This window comes from Podarcis muralis, chromosome 6 (genome assembly GCF_964188315.1).
Source record: "Podarcis muralis chromosome 6, rPodMur119.hap1.1, whole genome shotgun sequence".
Taxonomy (NCBI): Eukaryota; Metazoa; Chordata; class Lepidosauria; order Squamata; family Lacertidae; genus Podarcis; species Podarcis muralis.
The window spans coordinates 86,655,965-86,673,259 of NC_135660.1; the positions used below are offsets into that span (position 1 = coordinate 86,655,965).

The 17,295-nt window shown below is 45.4% G+C and overlaps 1 protein-coding gene across 1 annotated transcript in view; it reads right to left on the minus strand.

The window, feature by feature from the left end:
* The window catches only part of PSD (pleckstrin and Sec7 domain containing), a 91,155-nt gene extending 81,209 nt beyond the window's left edge, over positions 1–9,946 (minus strand). The window contains exons 1-3 of the mRNA XM_028728990.2: positions 8,968–9,946; positions 8,745–8,847; positions 1,637–2,111 (exon numbers count right to left, since the gene is read on the minus strand). Of these exons, the coding sequence (XP_028584823.2) occupies positions 1,637–2,111; positions 8,745–8,847; positions 8,968–9,936 (1,547 nt within the window). The 5' untranslated portion in view covers positions 9,937–9,946. The remainder of the gene's footprint in view (positions 1–1,636; positions 2,112–8,744; positions 8,848–8,967) is intronic.
* Positions 9,947–17,295: the final 7,349 nt, after the last annotated feature.

Sequence of the window (17,295 nt, forward strand, 5' to 3'; positions counted from 1 at the left end):
GGAGCTGGGGCAGAGCAACGGGAGCTCACCCCGTCTCAGGGATTCGAACCGCCGACCTTCTGATCGGCAAGTCCTAGGCTCTGTGCTTTAACCCGCAGCACCACCCACGTCCTTTGGGTATAGGGCGATATATAAATCCAATAAATAATATTAATAATAATAATTCCACCTTGCAAGCAGAAACGTTTGCACTGATGACACAACCTCCTCAGTGCAACATTGCATTCCACCCTTTGTCTTGCATCTCAACATCATTTGTTCATTAAGTTTTCCCAAAGTAACCAGGTAGCATTTGTTGCGTCCTAGCCTCTGTTTTGTTGCCTACCTTTTCTCTGACCTGATTCGTGGCAATTGTTTTGAGTTAAAACGCAACTGCAGCCTAGCCTGTCCAAATCTCACAGTGCTGTTGAGATTTGCCAGAACCTTTAATTTTCTGCCCCAGCCTCTGTCACTTTAAGTGGTTGGTTCCTGTTCACTGAGATACCCAGCATTTCCCTGAATCTGCCCGTCAGCCAGTAACTTCAAAGAGGGACAAGTTTAATTATTGTACTTTCCCCTTGTGGCCAGAACAATTGTTCATCATCATCATCATCATCATCATCATCATCGTCATTTAGTTTTTATGAGCTGAATTTTGCCACTGTGATACTGAAAATGAAATAATTAATGAGCAATTGGTCTGGCTTCAAAGAGGACACAATTTTCTCTCTCTCCCTTTTACTTTTGGGTTAATGTTTGAGTTTAGACAAAGAAGATTCCAATGAACTCCTCTCACATGGGAAATCAAGGGCTGATTCAGGAACATCACCCATATGAGTGAAAAGGAAGCTGTCAAAGTGCTAGAAACAGAAGCTACTTCAAGAGAAAGAAGAAAACAAAGGGATAGCTGGGGGAAGAAGGGTGCATTTGCCCAAAAGGATGGATATATAATAGATTCTTGCCAATGGAAATGGACACTGTGAGATTTGCTTTATCGGGAATATGCTGTGTGGAACAGCTCTTCTAATTTGCTGCAGCTAATTGCAGACAACCAGTGCCTTTGCAGCACCAAAGTGTCGCAGTATTGAAGCAACACAATGGGAAGCTGCTTCGCTCCGCCTCCACTTTGTGCCCGAGAAGTTCATAATGACAATTGTCACCAGCTTCAATGGCTGAAAAGGTCCCCCAGATGAGCTTTGGCAAGACCCAACCCAGCCTTCACAGGAAAGAGGTAGCTCTGTATGAAGAGACTAAGTCAAACAAGTAAAGCCTATGCTTTGTTTTGAGCGTCTCCAGCCCCATCGTTCTACCCGGACACTGAGGTCCAGCACCGAGGGCCTTCTGGCGGTTCCCTCACTGCGAGAAGCCAAGTTACAGGGAACCAGGCAGAGGGCCTTCTCGGTAGTGGCACCAGCCCTGTGGAACACCCTCCCACCAGATGTCAACGAGAACAACAATTATCAGACTTTTAGAAGACATCTGAAGGCAGCCCTGTTTAGGGAAGCTTTTAATGTTTGATGTATTACAGTATTTTAATATTTTTTTGGAAGCCGCCCAGAGTGGCTGGGGAATCTCGACCTCTGTAAGAACAAAACCAGACAATATTGCTCACTGCAAGGGACAAGCTTGGTACTGACCAGTCCAGAGAGACCCTCACCTCTCCTGATGCTGTTGGATGGCTTCGAATACCTCGTCATCTTCAATGTCCTGCGTCTTGTTTCTCAGACGCTTGTCATCATCTTCTCTTGTGTGCTGAGCAAAGGGGTCTCCTGGAACAGCACACCCTTTCCCCAAGATTCCTGTGAAACTTGGATTGCTCTCGCTGTCTTTCTGGCTCTCGATGGCGGAATCCGCTTCATCTTTCTCAGCCAATATATCATCAATGTTGGTCTCGTGGTAGCACCTCAAAGGGACAGAATCCAAGTCTGTCTCCGAGTACTTTATGGTTCTGCGGATAATCCCCGTTTCACAGTTTCCAGGTTTTGCACTGCCTGGTGGAGCCATCTCAATTTCCACCTCCACGTGGCACAAGCTATGCTCGGGTCCCGTCCAATCTGGCTTTGGCTGAATCTGGTGGTTGGATTTCTTGAGCTGCTGAGGTGGAGGATCGGGTGTGTTATGAGGACGCATCCCTGGAATAGAGAGATCCCGGGTTACAAATAAAAACTACTCACTAAGTCCTGGCAGATGCTGGATCTCTGAGCCTTACATGAGAATCATGGAACTCACAAAGGGGGGAAAGGACCCCTGGACGGTTAAGTCCATCAAAGGTGACTATGGGGTTGTGGAGTTCATCTCGCTTTCGCGCTGAGGGAGCCGGCGTTTGTCCACAGACACCTTTCCAAGTCATGTGGCCAGCATGACTAAACCGCTACTGGCACAACGGAACACTGTGATGTAAGCCAGAGCGCATGGAAACGTTCGTTTACCTTTCCGCCACAGTGGTACCTATTTATCTACTTGCACTGGTGTGCTTTTGAACTGCCAGGATGGCAGTAGCTGGGACAGAGCAACAGGAGCTCACTCCGTCTCAGGGATTCGAACTGCCGACCTTCTGATCGGCAAGCCCAAGAGGCTCAGTGGTTTAGACCACAGCACCACCCGCGTCCGTATGTCAACACCTCTGGTTGTACAGTACAGACTGTGTATCCCAATCAGACAAAGAGAAAAATTGAGAAGAAAAACAAAAACAGACAGCGGAAGGAAGGAAGGAAGGAAGGAAGGAAGGAAGGAAGGAAGGAAGGGGCAGGTTCCCCCACATTCTAAAGTGTTTAGCATTTGTTAAAGGCTCCATTTATTGAGATTAATCTCAATTTGCTTGCACAAAGCTTATGCTGAGGTCAGACCATATCTGGTCATTACTGAGCATTCAATTCAACTTGTTTATGGGGAGGTTATACACCAATGAACCTGTTGGAATCATAGAATTGTAGGGTTGGAAGGAACCACAAGGGTCATCTAGTCCAACCCCCCCTGCAATGCAGGAATGTTTTGCCCAACATGGGGTTCAAACCCATGACATTGAGATTAAAAGTCTCGTGCTCCACCAACTGAGCTATCCCTTCATCCTGATTTGCCAAGTGTATGGTAAGACTTATTTCTGAGTAGACATGCCTTAAGCTGGGGTGGGGATGACTGTTTTGAATTGGGTAGGGTGAGCAACAATGGTTTGCTTCTTTCTCTCTCTTACTTTAAATAGTTTTTTAAAGTTACCACTCTTGACAAAGATGTATTTTTTATATTTGCATGAGCACAGTTGTTCTTGGTGGCTGCCATCATCATCTCCCAGAATATTCCCGAAGTGACACTGATTTTCTTTCTTACAGTTTAAACTTTTAAAGGAGAGGGATGGGGTTTACTTCAGGCAACCTGTTTATTCAGCGTTCATTCTAATTTGCTTTGCACAGAGCTAACGCAATGGTTAGATTATGTCTGGCCATATTGAACATTCATCCTGGCTTGTTCACGGGGTGTTTCCACACCTTCCTATTGGTCAATCGTCCATCTCACACTTTTAAGTGCATTTCCCTGTCACATTCCTAACTGCAAAAAGTTTGTCCTTTCTTTTTATAGTGAATTTGTTGTGCTAGAGCAACAGAGTGCTTTAGTGCGCTTTAATTGAGCAAACCCAAATTTCTGTTGTGAACTTGAAACCCTCCCACAAAATAGTGACAGCTTAGAGACAGATGGAGAAAGCAAGGGGTGGGGGAGAGGAGAGGAGACCACCACCACTTTCTGCAATGATAAGCACCCCTAAGCCAGGCATGGCCAAACTTGGCCCTCCAGAGGTTTTTGGGACTACAATTCCCATCATCCCTGACCACTGGTCCTGCTAGCTAGGGATGTTGGAAGTTGTAGTCCCAAAACATCTGGAGGGCCTGCCTAAGCCATATGAAGAATTTTGCCCCCCTCCAAAAAAGTCAACGAAATCTGCCTGCAACTTGCCCTTGTATGGGCACCTTTTCCAGCGCTACTTTAAAGGTACAGTGGTACCTCGGGTTACATATGCTTCAGGTTACATACGCTTCAGGTTACAGACTCCGCTCACCCAGAAATATTACCTCGGGTTAAGAACTTTGCTTCAGGATAAGAACAGAAATCGTGCTCCGGCGGTGCGGCAGCAGCGGGAGGCCCCATTAGCTAAAGTGGTGCTTCAGGTTAAGAACAGTTTCAGGTTAAGAACGGACCTTCGGAACGAATTAAGTACTTAACCCGAGGTACCACTGTATCCCTAATATATTTTAACAATCTGCATATGCGGTGTTATATATTCCCCCCTCCTTCAAATAAGAATTTAATTTATCTCAAATAAGAATTTAATTCCACCTTTTAACTTCGTGATTATTTGTGTATCAGCTAAAACACACATTATTCAATCGTCATAACTTCCTTGAAATTGAATAGTGCTTGGGAGTAATCAGAGTTCTAACTCCAATTTCACAGACTGTTAAATCTTTTAAGGACTGTGGGGGTGATGGAAAAATCATAAGCAGAAGCTCTTTCTGAAATACTTCCCCCCATTTTTTATATTTATGTTTTCTAATAGACTAACTGGTATAATTGAAAAGATTGATAGGAAGGAAAACATTTATTGTTCCTTTTCCTAATTAGTTCTTCATATCTGCAAATTCCCCTTCTTGCTTTTAATCATTTTAGTCCACTGAAACCAATTCTAGCATTCATCAAGGTCCATCCCAAATTCTTCAATGTCAGTGTTAATTGTCTTAACAGATACGCATTTCATCTTGCAGTTTCTTCATCTCATTCTCATTATTGTTTGTTTGTTTCTTTGTTTGTCTGTTTAAATCAGGGGTCGGCAAACTTTTTCAGCAGGGGGCCGGTCCACTGTCCCTCAGACCTTGTGGGGGGCCAGACTATATTTTGGAAAAAAATATTGAACGAATTCCTATGCCCCACAAATAACCCAGAGATGCATTCAAAATAAAAGGACACATTCTACTCATGTAAAAACACGCTGATTCCCGGACTGTCTGCGGGATGGACTGAGAAGGCGATTGGGCCGCATCTGGCCCCCGGGCCTTAGGTTGCCTACCCATGGTTTAAATAGCTCAAGACTGGGAAAAACATCTTAGCTCACTGAAAGACCATATTCCCTCATACAAACCTGCCTGGGTCTCTGAGAATGGGGGGGGGGGACTTCTCTCAGCCCTGTCACCCTCACAGCCACGTGCATGCGCAGAAGCAGTGAAAAGCAGCACATGCGTGCGCAGACGTAACATCACTAGATACGTTTGCTTCTGGATGCGAACGGGGCTCCGGAACGGATCCCGTTCGTATCCAGAGGTACCACTGTAATTATCTACATGTTTTTAATAGCTATCACACACACACAGAGTTGTTTTTTAACGACCCCCATATTTAGTTGTTCTTATTTTATCTTTAAGACGCCTTGAGTCCCTGTCAGGGTAAAAGGCGGGGTATAACTAAAGAGATAATAACAACAATAATCATCTCTACTTGATTCAAGTACAGTGGTACCTCGCAAGACGAATGCCTCGCAAGACAAAAAACTCGCTAGACGAAAGGGTTTTTTGTTTTTTGAGCTGCTTCGCAAGACGATTTTCCCTATGGGCTTGCTTGGCAAGACAGAAACGTCTTGCAAGTTTGTTTCCTTTTTCTTAACACCGTTAATACAGTTGCGACTTGACTTCAAGGAGCAACTTATAGAATGCGGTGTGGTAGCCTTTTTTGAGGTTTTTAAAGCTTTTTGAGGTTTTTGAAGCTTTTCCAAAACTTTCCCGACACCGTGCTTCGCAAGACGAAAAAAATCGCAAGCCGACAAAACTCGCGGAACGAATTAATTTTGTCTTGCGAGGCACCACTGTAGGTAGCTGTGTTGGTCTGACGCACTCAAAAAAATAAAAAATAAAAAATAGTCCAGTAGTTCCTTAGAGACCAGCTAAGTCTGTTCTAGGTATAAGCTTTTGTGTGCATGCACACTTCTTCAGATACACTGAAACAGAAGTCACCAGACCCTTATATATAGTGGGAGGGTGGGGTGGGGTTTTTCTCAGAAGGGTAGTAGGAGATGGGTGATCGGCTCAATGGGTATGGTAAACCTGCTGACAACAGTTAACAACTGCAATTAGTCGATACCCCACCCCACCTTCCCACTATATAAAAGGGTCTGGTAACTTCTGTTTCAGTGTATCTGAAGAAGTGTGCATGCACACAAAAGCTTATACAGTGGTATCTCTGGTTAAGTACTTAATTCGTTCCGGAGGTCCATTCTTAACCTGAAACTGTTCTTAACCTGAAGCACCACTTTAGCTAATGGGGCCTCCTGCTGCCGCCGCACCGCCGGAGCACGATTTCTGTTCTCATCCTGAAGCAAAGTTCTTAACCTGAAGCACTATTTCTGGGTTAGCGGAGTCTGTAACCTGAAGCGTATGTAACCTGAAGTGTATGTAACCTGAGGTGCCACTGTACCAAGAACAAACTTAGTTGGTCTCTAAGGTGCTACTGGATTTTTTAAATTTTTTTTTATAATCTCTACTTGAGACTTTATAAGTCAGTCTTAGGCTAGATGGGCCAATATTTATGGATGCAGCATTAGGCTTCACACAATCAGCCTGCAGGAAGGGGGTTAAGAAGCACCATGCGGAATCAAACAAAGAGCAGGGCAGGCTCTGGTGCTTACTGATAAAAATATCTTATCAGTAAGCACCCGCTCTCCTCTTTGTTTGAAGGTTCATGCAATCACTCTGCCATGTCACATACTTCCATGGCGACTGAGGTTGTGCAGGGATGAGGCCATTCCTTTCTTTTACATCGCTCCACTTGGTCGCTGTATGTTTGTGGACTGTTCTTTGTACGGGTGCAGTCAAGAAAGATGTGCATCACTCACAAGTGTTGCTCTGCTGGGAAGCTTATGGGTAGATTTTTGGGGATGGAAACGCTTCCATTTGCTCCCTTTTGTGCCTGCAGCCTCTTTTCCTTTTTTGTCTGCCCACAGTCACAGCATCTGCATGCAAGGAAAGGTTCTTGCCCAGCTTTTCCCAACTTGGTGCCCACCTGGTGCTTTTGAATTACTACGCCCATCAACCCCTGCCAGCATGGCCATGCCGACTGGAGCTTATGGGAACTGTGGCCCAAAACCAGGAGAGTACCAGGCCTCTCATATAACACTGTCAATCTATTAGTTAATATTTCCCTTCCTCACCGCACAGTGACCTGGTTTGCATATCACTGCTAAGTCAGAGTATGGCTTACTGTGACTTCACAAATGGGTTGGCTTCCAGAGAGTAGCTCATCCCTGCTTCACTCCTCCCCTGACTTTTGAGGTTAGTGCAGGATGGCAGCTAAAAGGTAAAGGGACCCCTGACCATTAGGTCCAGTCCTGACCGACTCTGGGGTTGCGACGCTCATCTCGCTTTATTGGCCAAGGGAGCCGGCGTACAGCTTCCGGGTCATGTGGCCAGCATGACTAAGCCGCTTCTGGCGAACCAGAACAGCGCACGGAAACACCGTTTACCTTCTTGCCGGAGCGGTACCTATTTATCTACTTGCACTTTGATGTGCTTTCGAACTACTAGGTGGGCAGGAGCTGGGACCGAGCAACAGGAACTCACCCCATCGCGGGGATTCGAACCGCCGACCTTCTGATCAGCAAGCCCTAGGCTCTGTGGTTTAACCCACAGCGCCACCCGCGTCCCTAGGATGGCAGCTAGGCTACAGTTAACTTAGCATTTTGCCCAGACTCAGAATCATTCTTGTAACCATAGGAGGAACCCTGGCTATGGATTGTGGTTAAGGTGGAGAGATGCTTAGCCATGCTCTGGGTTCAGACGATGCACTAAACCAAACCTTGGCTTAGCTGCTGCACTTATTAAAAAAGTCCAGGAAGGAACAAAGTGGCTGCAGATTCCTCTTCAAGAGGCAGCACTAAGCTACAGTTTGTCTTAGCATGATGTGCGAACGCAACCGCTGTCTATCCAGACACTGCAAGGAATGTATTCCAGGGGAAAGAGCACCTCTCTCCATTTTTACAGAGCTTGTTGTTGTTGTTAAAATTTGTATACCACCCTATACCTGTAGATCTCAGGGTGGATCACAACCTAAAAAGCTGTAACAGAGTCTGAATGAGGAGCACCTCCAGCAGGAAGTATAGAGTGTATCTGGGGCATATCCCAGGAAAAATAGCTGGAAAACCACTATGGAAAACCACTTCCAGCTTTCCTAGCCCTCAGGCCTTTGCACGCAACATCCCAGGGATGCACCTATGAAAAAAGGAGGAGTTTCTCAGGATCTCTAGCAAATGGTTAAGTCCACTTCCTCATAGGAAGTGAATGCTGCAATTCACATTTCAACACCTACAAAGGGTTGGACGAGGGTCCCCCTGTTCATCTCAGGTCTTTCCCATAGCTACCTGTGCCTCGTTCCACACCCATGAATTTGATTCTTCTCTCCTTACATATTTTCCTTGTTGAATTTCAGCTTATCACCACCCAACCAGCAGCCCAGCTAATGAGAGCCCATTTTGCATTTCAAGCCTGCTATCTATGGGTGCACGTCTACCGTTCCTGCGTTGTCTGAATCTGGCAGCCACACTGGACATTGCTTTATAAAAGTCTTCAACCGCCAGCATCCAGATGCGCCCCTGCTGTGACTGCATCCACAACAGTACCGTACAGTATGTGGAACCTCCGCCAGGACATCGTTTTTGAGGGTTGAATGCTGAAGAGATGCTGATTTTCATATATGCAAACGCTCTCCCCTACCAGTACTTGCATCGAGCCCATTACCTGTTCCAGGAGGGTCCAGGGAGCCATAGAAGAATTCCCACTTAGCCTTGGCGATGCGCTGGGCGTGGGCAGAGCTCTCTCGGGAATATGCCCATGGACTCCCCTGTAGAAGAGAGAGAGAGAAAATGCTTATTTGTGAGGTTCCTTGCATGGGATGGAGGAAGATGTAGGAAGAAGGGGCAGAGGAGATGCCATTCCTGGCAATGAAGGGACGCTGAAGTACCTGGTACTGGGACTCCCCGCTCTGTGGGCTTCTCCGTAGCGCTGAGATGTCGTTGGAAGGGCTGATCATGCCGTTGGTAAGGGAGCTGGAGAGGCAGTTGGCATTGAGAGAATGTGGGCTCCCATTGCCCAGGCTCAGGGAAGACTGCGCTCCCAAAAGGAACCTGTTTCCAGCCAGGAGAGGGTCTGAAGCAGATGTCTCCAGCTTCAGCTTGTGACTAAGGTGCTCCTGGCCTTTACCACTGAGGGCCAGTGGTGCCTGTTCAACAGCAGGGCCAGTACCGGCCAAGACGGACTCGTTTGTCTTCACTTTGATGCTCTCGCTTGCCTCTTGAGCAATAGGCTCCGGGGACACTGCGGCGTTACGCTGTGGGGAATGCGGATTTTGGGCCACGGGGCAACCGCTTCCCTGCTTCCTTGACGGGCTTCCGAAATGGAGGGCTTCCCCGAGCTCCAGACTCCTGCTCAAGCCACTCTCCTTCCTGGACTCCACCAGAGGGAGGCCATTTAAAGTTTTGACGCTGGCCTTCTCGATGAAGCGGAAGGTCACCACAGAGCTTTGACCGCCGGGGGCTGAGGCCACCAGGGGGATGCGGCTGCCTGGGGAGCCCAGCGAGGGCGGAGGCCTGCTCCTCAGCGGTGTGCATGGAGCTGTCACTCTCCCTGAGTTGGGGCAGTTGCTGTTGCCAAGGTAACCCATCTCCGTGACCTTCCGGATGAGGGAGCCGGTGCTGTTATACATGCCCAGTTGGGAGCGCTTGGCCTCCACGGTGAGCCCCTTGCGCAGGAGGTGGATCCTGCCGGCGTTGAGGTTGGGCGTGAGGCAGTGCTGGGGGTTCAAGGCAGCAGGTTCCGCATTCTTGGACGGCGACAGCCAAGGCCTCCTCTTCAGCTCTCGGGCAAAGCGCTGAGGGGACATGGCGTGGTCTCCCTCAGGGTGGAAGCACATGACTGCTCCGGCCTGGGACATCCTGGAGGAAAGAGCGGGCGAGATGGATTCGGAGCTGAATGGGGAAACGTGAGGAGCAGGAGCAGAGCTTCCCAAGCAGTGCTGAGGTAAGAAATCCAGCGGGAGTAAGCCGTGCTACGTGGCCCTGAAAGCGATAGCAAAAAGTCAGAGGTGAGGATTTCAGCGCCACATTTGATTTAGAGACATGCTGAGATAGGGAGGGAGAGATTGCGAACTGACCCTACATTGCAGGAGTCCACAAACAAGGCTAGAGAACAAGGAGCCAGGAACGAGGGATAGCTCAGTAGGTAGAGCACGAGACTCTTAATCTCAGGGCTGTGAGTTCAAAGCCCGCATTGGCAAAATATTCCTGCATGGCAGGGGGTTGGACTAGATGATCCTTATGGTTCTTTCTAACTCCATGATTTTAAATTTAGAAGGATTTCCCCCCCCAGCCTGAAGGCCAAATTCTCTTCTGCGCAACTTTCTGAGGGCCACATGGCAGTGATGGGCAGGGCCAGAGGCAAAAGTGATCAGGGCAAAAATGTATATATATTTTTACTTGGTTTCATGGTTTATTTTTCACAAAATAACTTCCTATAAGGAAGCATTCTTGTGAGTGAGTTACTTTGAAATTGCATTATGTTGCCCAGTCATCCCGTTCTTGGAAAAATCTCTAAAACAAAATGATTTTATTTTACTTATTAAAATATTAATAGGCTGCTATTTCATTCACAAAAGCAGTTTACAACAAAAAATGCATAACACCACAGAAAAAAGTTAACTACAGACATCAATTATCCGGTGCAGAAAGACGTATTCTTAGTTGGCTGCATAGGCCTGGCAGAATAGAAAAAAGGTTTATATATTGTATTTTACTGTCTTTTATACCCCACATTTCCACCAAGCAGATCAAGGTGACATAGACGGTTCCCTTCCTCCCATTTTCATCCCCACAGCCACCCTGTTAGGTGGGTTCGGCCGAGAGGTCCAAGGTCACCCAAGGAGCTTCGTACCCGAGTGGGGATTTGAACCCTGGCCACTCAGGTCCTAGTCTGACACTCAAACCACTACAACATATTGCAGGCATTCAAAAGTTTAAACAGAAGGTGCCCGCTGAACCTCTAGTGACAAAGTGCCCCACAATAACGGGCCAACGATACTATTTCTTGTTATCAAGTGAGCCTCGCCAACTCGGGTATAAGGGTTCAGGCGATTCCTGAGGTAAACCTTGACCTAAGTTGTTCAGTTATGCAGATAATGTTTGGAGAAGCCTTATTTGATTAATAGAATACCCGGCCTCTAGTGGGCAGGGCTTTTATGCTGCAATGTAGAATCTAGAATCTAGAACTGGCACCTCCAGGTTGTCAGTTTTTTTTCAAAAAAGAGGCTAACTGTCACATACCTCAAGGTGTTTCATTTCTCTCAGCCAGTATGTTACTATGCTACACTTCTCTATTAATGCTTTGTTACACACACACACACACACACACACACACACACACGTGTGAGCTGTTGGCTTCACTGAATGAAAAGAGAAACTAAAGGAGGAGAAGGTGGAATATCTTACACTGGGTGAGTAATGAGATATTTCCTTGACAGGAGGGCTGATTTTTAGTCACCCCACCCCTCCACAAGACAGAGAACAGCAAGAATGGGAACCATGCTTTTCTTTGAACAGCTGACTGCAAGATAGCCTTCGTTAATTTTGCCACAGATAGTTAATTCTATTATTTTTTTAAAAAAATATTTTATTAAATTTTCCATTTTAACAATCCAATCCAATCACATTAAATATTCCAAATTATACAAATACATATCATATAGTCCAAATATTCTGCCAAATTATAATTTTTTATTGGGACTTCCCATGCTTCAAGTTCGGGGGGGGGGGGGCGGCGGCTCTGATCATCTCATATCTCTACTGCCTTGAGTTTCCGATATTTAATTCTAAGGTTGTGAAACTCTAGATGGGGGGGGGGGTCCCATTAATCTCATACCCTCCAACATTTCTCCAATGAAAATAGGGATGTCCTATTCAATAATAATAATAATAATAATAATAATAATAATAATACCTCACCCATCTGACTGGGTTGCCCCAGCCACTCTGGGCAGCTTCCAACAGGATATACAAAAACAACAAAAACATGAAACATTTAAAAAAACCTTCCCTATACAGGGCTGCCTTCAGATGTCTTCTTATAGGTTGTATACAGTGGTGCCTCGCAAGACGAAATTAATTCGTTCCGCGAGTTTTGTCGTCTTGTGATTTTTTTCGTCTTGCGAAGCACGGTTTCGGAAAAGTTTTGGAAAAGCTTCAAAAATCACCAAAGTCTTCAAAAACCTCAAAAAAGGCTACCACACCGCGTGCTATGAGTTGCTCCTCGAAGTCAAGTCGCAACTGTATTAACGGTGTTAAGAAAAAGGAAACAAGCTTGCAAGACGTTTCCGTCTTGCGAAGCAAGCCCATAGGGAAAATCGTTTTGCGAAGCAACTCAAAAAACCAAAAACCCTTTCGTCTTGCGAGTTTTCCGTCTTGCGAGGCATTCGTCTTGCGAGGTACCACTGTAGTTACTTATCTCCTTGGTTCGGGAGTCATATAACTCCATACCCTCTGACATTTCTCCGATGAAAATAGGGACATCCAAAGGAAAAGCAGGACATTCCAGGATCAAATCCAAAATTGGGAGGGCTTCTGTAAATCTGGGACTGTCCCTGGAAAATAGGGACACTTGGTGCTGTGATGTACTATCAATCTCAGGGAAAGAAAGAGCACACATGTACCATTCATCAGGTATAAGGAATGGCGCCATGGTTATTTTGCTCCTCCAAGTACTCAGGTTGGGAAGCTGATGAATAATAATAATAATAATAATAATAATAATAATAATAATAATATTTATACCCCGCCCATCTGGCTGAGTTTCCCCAGCCACTCTGGGCAACTCCCAATCAAATGTTAAAAACAGTACAGCATTAAATATTAAAAACTTCCCTAAACAGGGCTGACTTCAGATGTCTTTTAAAGATAGGATAGCTGCTTATTTCCTTCACATCTGAAGGGAGGGTGTTCCACAGGGTGGGCGCCACTACTGAGAAGGCCCTCTGTCTGGTTCCCCGTAATCTCACTTCTCGCAATGAGGGAACCGCCAGAAAGCCCTCAGCACTGGACCTCAGTGTCCGGGCAGAACGATGGGGGTGGAGATGCTCCTTCAGGTATACAGGACCGAGGCCGTTTAGGGCTTTAAAAATCAGCACCAACACTTTGAATTGTGCTCGGAAACGTATTGGGAGCCAATGCAGATCTCTCAGGACCGGTGTTATGTGGTCCCTTATGTGAAGAGGCTCTCTCCACATAGAAACGACATGAGCTCACCCAACGTACGTTGGTACTTGAGGCTTATAAATGAGAATGGGACCTCTGCCTATCTCTAGTGAGTACATACTAATGGTTGTGTAAAGCTTCTGTCCATTTTAGTGGGATGTGCTTGTGCAGGAAACACTCCCAGTGTAGTGTGCGAGATCTGTCTGCCTCCCACTCCACTCCACCTCGCCAAACCTTCTCTCTCCGCCTCTGACAGTCCCAACTACCTGCAGCATTTTCTTCAAGATGGCCCCGGAGATTTTAGCCAGAAGCCGCAATAATAAGCTGCCCGAACGTAAAGAGGCTTTGCTAAAAGTGAGGGCAAGGACCAATTACTCTCATCATTCAGCACAGAAAGAGCAAGAGATTATGGGATAGCAGTAATGGGCTTTGGCAGCATCTGGCAAAAAAAAGGGGGTGATTAAGAACCTGCTCAGCAGTAGATGGCCTCCCCAGCAAGTCACAGCAGGGATTAATCAAGACCTCCCATTACTTATGGCACAGAAAGCTCATCAACAGGACAAGTAGAAATGTCAGCATCTTCTCTGGTGGGGGAAGGGATGAGCAAAGGAGGATGCTCACGATAGCCACCTTGCCTGCCGAGAGTAGAATGTGCTTTATTTTTCTTTATTAAAGGCCAGCCTACAATATTGTTTTCCATTGGATTATTGGAAATCCCATTGAATCGTTCCACCGGCATAAATCTGGGAAGTGGAGCGCTCTCAAGAAGTGAGACGCTGCTAGTGCCACAAATGCACACCGACTACCGTATTTTTCGCTCTATAAGACGCACCAGACCACAAGACGCACCTAGTTTTTGGAGGAGGAAAACAAGAAAAAAAAATTCTGAATCTCAGAAGCCAGAACAGCAAGAGGGATCGCTGCGCAGTGAAAGCAGCAATCCCTCTTGTTGTTCTGGCTTCTGGGATAGCTGCGCAGCTTGCATTCACTCCATAAGACGCACACACATTTCCCCTTACTTTTTAGGAGGGAAAAACTGAGTCTTATAGAGCAAAAAAATATGGTAAATCACTCTGGACCACAGTAAGGGCTCACGAATTCAGCTGATAAACAATTCTGAACAGGAATTGGCACCAGTACATTCAGAAAACTGATGGGCTTAGTTTACATCCTTTGGAGGGAAAGGGCATCAAAGACGAGGCGTGGTTGTACGCCATACTTCTTGTTCCTGGTTTCTCCATAAAGGAAGTCCAGTTTCTATGCCACAACCCACTCTCATTGCGATTGCAAAAACCATAGGTTCCAATATATGATTATGGTGGTGAGACTTTTATATGCACAAAAATGGAAAGACATGTCATTACCAACAATGGAGGAATGGTTGTTAAAATTATTGGACTTAGCTGAGACGGCAGAATTGACATGTTTCATCAAAGAAAAGCTATTGCTAACATTTGCTAAAGAATGAAAGCCCCTTATCGACTTTTTGCATGAAAAAGAAAATGAATTAGCGACATTTGGGTTTGTGGATTGAAGATATTGTTGGTTCATAGAAAGTAGTTTTGTTGGGTGTTATATTGGAATGAATGAATTGAATAACTTATATATAGCTGACAGGTGAAGAACTGGAAGTTCTTTATTTTCTTAACTTTTTCTCCTTTTCTTGTTTTCTTTCATTAATTTCTCTCTCTTTCTCTTTTCCCTTTATAATCCCTCTCTCTATCTTTCTTTTCTTTTTGGTTTGTGTTTTTAATTAGATAAACTTTTTAGTTTCAATAAAAACAGATATTTGATAGTAATCTCTGTATCTCTTTTTTCCATATTCTATTTTTTTTAAAAAAAGAGATTACAAAAAAACCAGACTTAATATAAAATTGGGCTCTTTATAAAAGTTGTACTGTGAAAAGAAAGGAACAATGCAGTAATGGCTTAATGTACCAGGGCAATGAGGAAGAATACAAAACCCATGTGCCCAACAGCTGTGGTATGTGGAGACGTTCTGCCCGGACACTGAGGTCCAGCTCCAAGGGCCTTCTGGCGGTTCCCTCACTGCGAGAGGCCAAGTTACAGGGAACCAGGCAGAGGGCCTTCTCGGTAGTGGCGCCCGCCCTGTGGAACGCCCTCCCATCAGATGTCAAAGCGATAAACATCTACCTGACATTCAGAAGACATCTGAAGGCAGCCCTGTTCAGGGAAGTTTTTAATATGTGACATTTTAGTGTATCTTTCATCTTTGTTGGAAGCCGCCCAGAGTGGCTGGGGAAACCCAGCCAGATGGGCGGGGTACAAATAATAAATTATTATTATTATTATTATTATTATTATTATTATTATTATTATTATTATTATTTTACTTGCCTGTTTTCAAAGTCTACTTCTACATCTACAGTATTAGAAAATAGGTAAAGGTAAAGGGACCCCTGACCAATAGGTCCAGTCGTGACCGACTCTGGGGTTGCGGCGCTCATCTCGCTTTATTGGCCAAGGGAGCCGGCATACAGCTTCCGGGTCATGTGGCCAGCATGACTAAGCCGCTTCTGGCGAACCAGAGCAGTGCAAGGAAACACCGTTTACCTTCCCGCCAGAGCAGTACCTATTTATCTACTTGCACTTTGACATGCTTTCGAACTGCTAGGTTGGCAGGAGCAGGGACCGAGCAACGGGAGCTCACCCCGTCACGAGGATTCGAACCGCCGACCTTCTGATCGGCAAGCCATAGGCTCTGTGGTTTAACCCACAGTGCCACCCACGTCCCTGTTAGAAAATACCCCTATGGAAAATATGGAAAAGAATTAGCAGGAGAAAGAGAATTTGGTTTGGTGGCAGGACATGAAGAAGAACTAACAGAAGTGGAGAAGAGAGATAAATAAAGGACAAGAGATGGTGTTGAAAATCTTAACTTGGAATGTAAATGGACTCAATAAAACTAAAAGGAATATGATTGAACATGCGGTAAAAAAGTTAAATTTGGATGTGATCTGCTTTCAGGAAATGCATATTGTGAAGATACATAGAATAATTCTGATCAATAAAAGATTGGGAAAGGACCTTGTAGCCTCTGACGTAGGAAAGAGAGGCATGATAATGTATATAAAACCAGAATTAGATCCAAAGCAATTATTTAAAGATGAGCAAGGAAGAATATTGATAATACAGATAACATCACAAGGAGAAAATAAAATGTTTATAGGCGTATATGCACCAAATGAAGAAAAAAACTGAGTTTTAAAAGAGACTGAAGAAATCCTATTTAAATATTTGAAGGAAAATACAATCTTGATGGGAGATATGAACGGTGTAGCTTCTCTGGAATGGGACAGGACTACAAGAAGAAGCGATACAAAAGAAGGGAAGTTATCCAACAGGCATGGGGGCAGAAGTGATTGCACACAGAACAACTATGATGAATTCATAACCCACAACTGTGCATCTGCAATGTCCTATTCGCTTTTGTGACCACATTTACCAGGGCAACCCTATTAACTCTCTGGGATCTTTGCTGTATTCAGGCACTGGAAATCCCAAACCCCAGCACTGAATATTTCTTCTGCCCACTTGCCAGTTCACAAGGCAGATGCTAGAAGAATGACCCAGTGGGTGGGTGGAGCTGTCTAGGTCAGGCATAGGCAAACTCCGCCCCTCCAGTTGTTTGGGACTTCAATTCCCATCATCCCTGACCACTGGTCCTGTTAGCTAGGGATGATGGGAATTGTAGTCCCAAACATCTGGAGGGCCATATCTGGCCATGCCTGCCCTACAGTGTTTCCCAAACCTGGGTCTCCAGCTGTTTTTGGACTACAACTCCCATCATCCCTAGTTAGCAAGAGTCAGGGATGATGGGAATTGTAGGGAAGGGTCAGGCACCTATTCTCAGATCTTCTGCTCTTGTTTTCCTTCAAGATATATAAGCAGGCTTTTATTCAGGATGTGTGGATAGGAAGTATTGAGTTGACTTGTGTGGCATTTTGACATATTTCTGTTTAAAGGCTGGTCTTGTCTTAAACCAGTTTTAAAAGACTCACATAATATATATCTGGAGGGCCGGAGCTTGC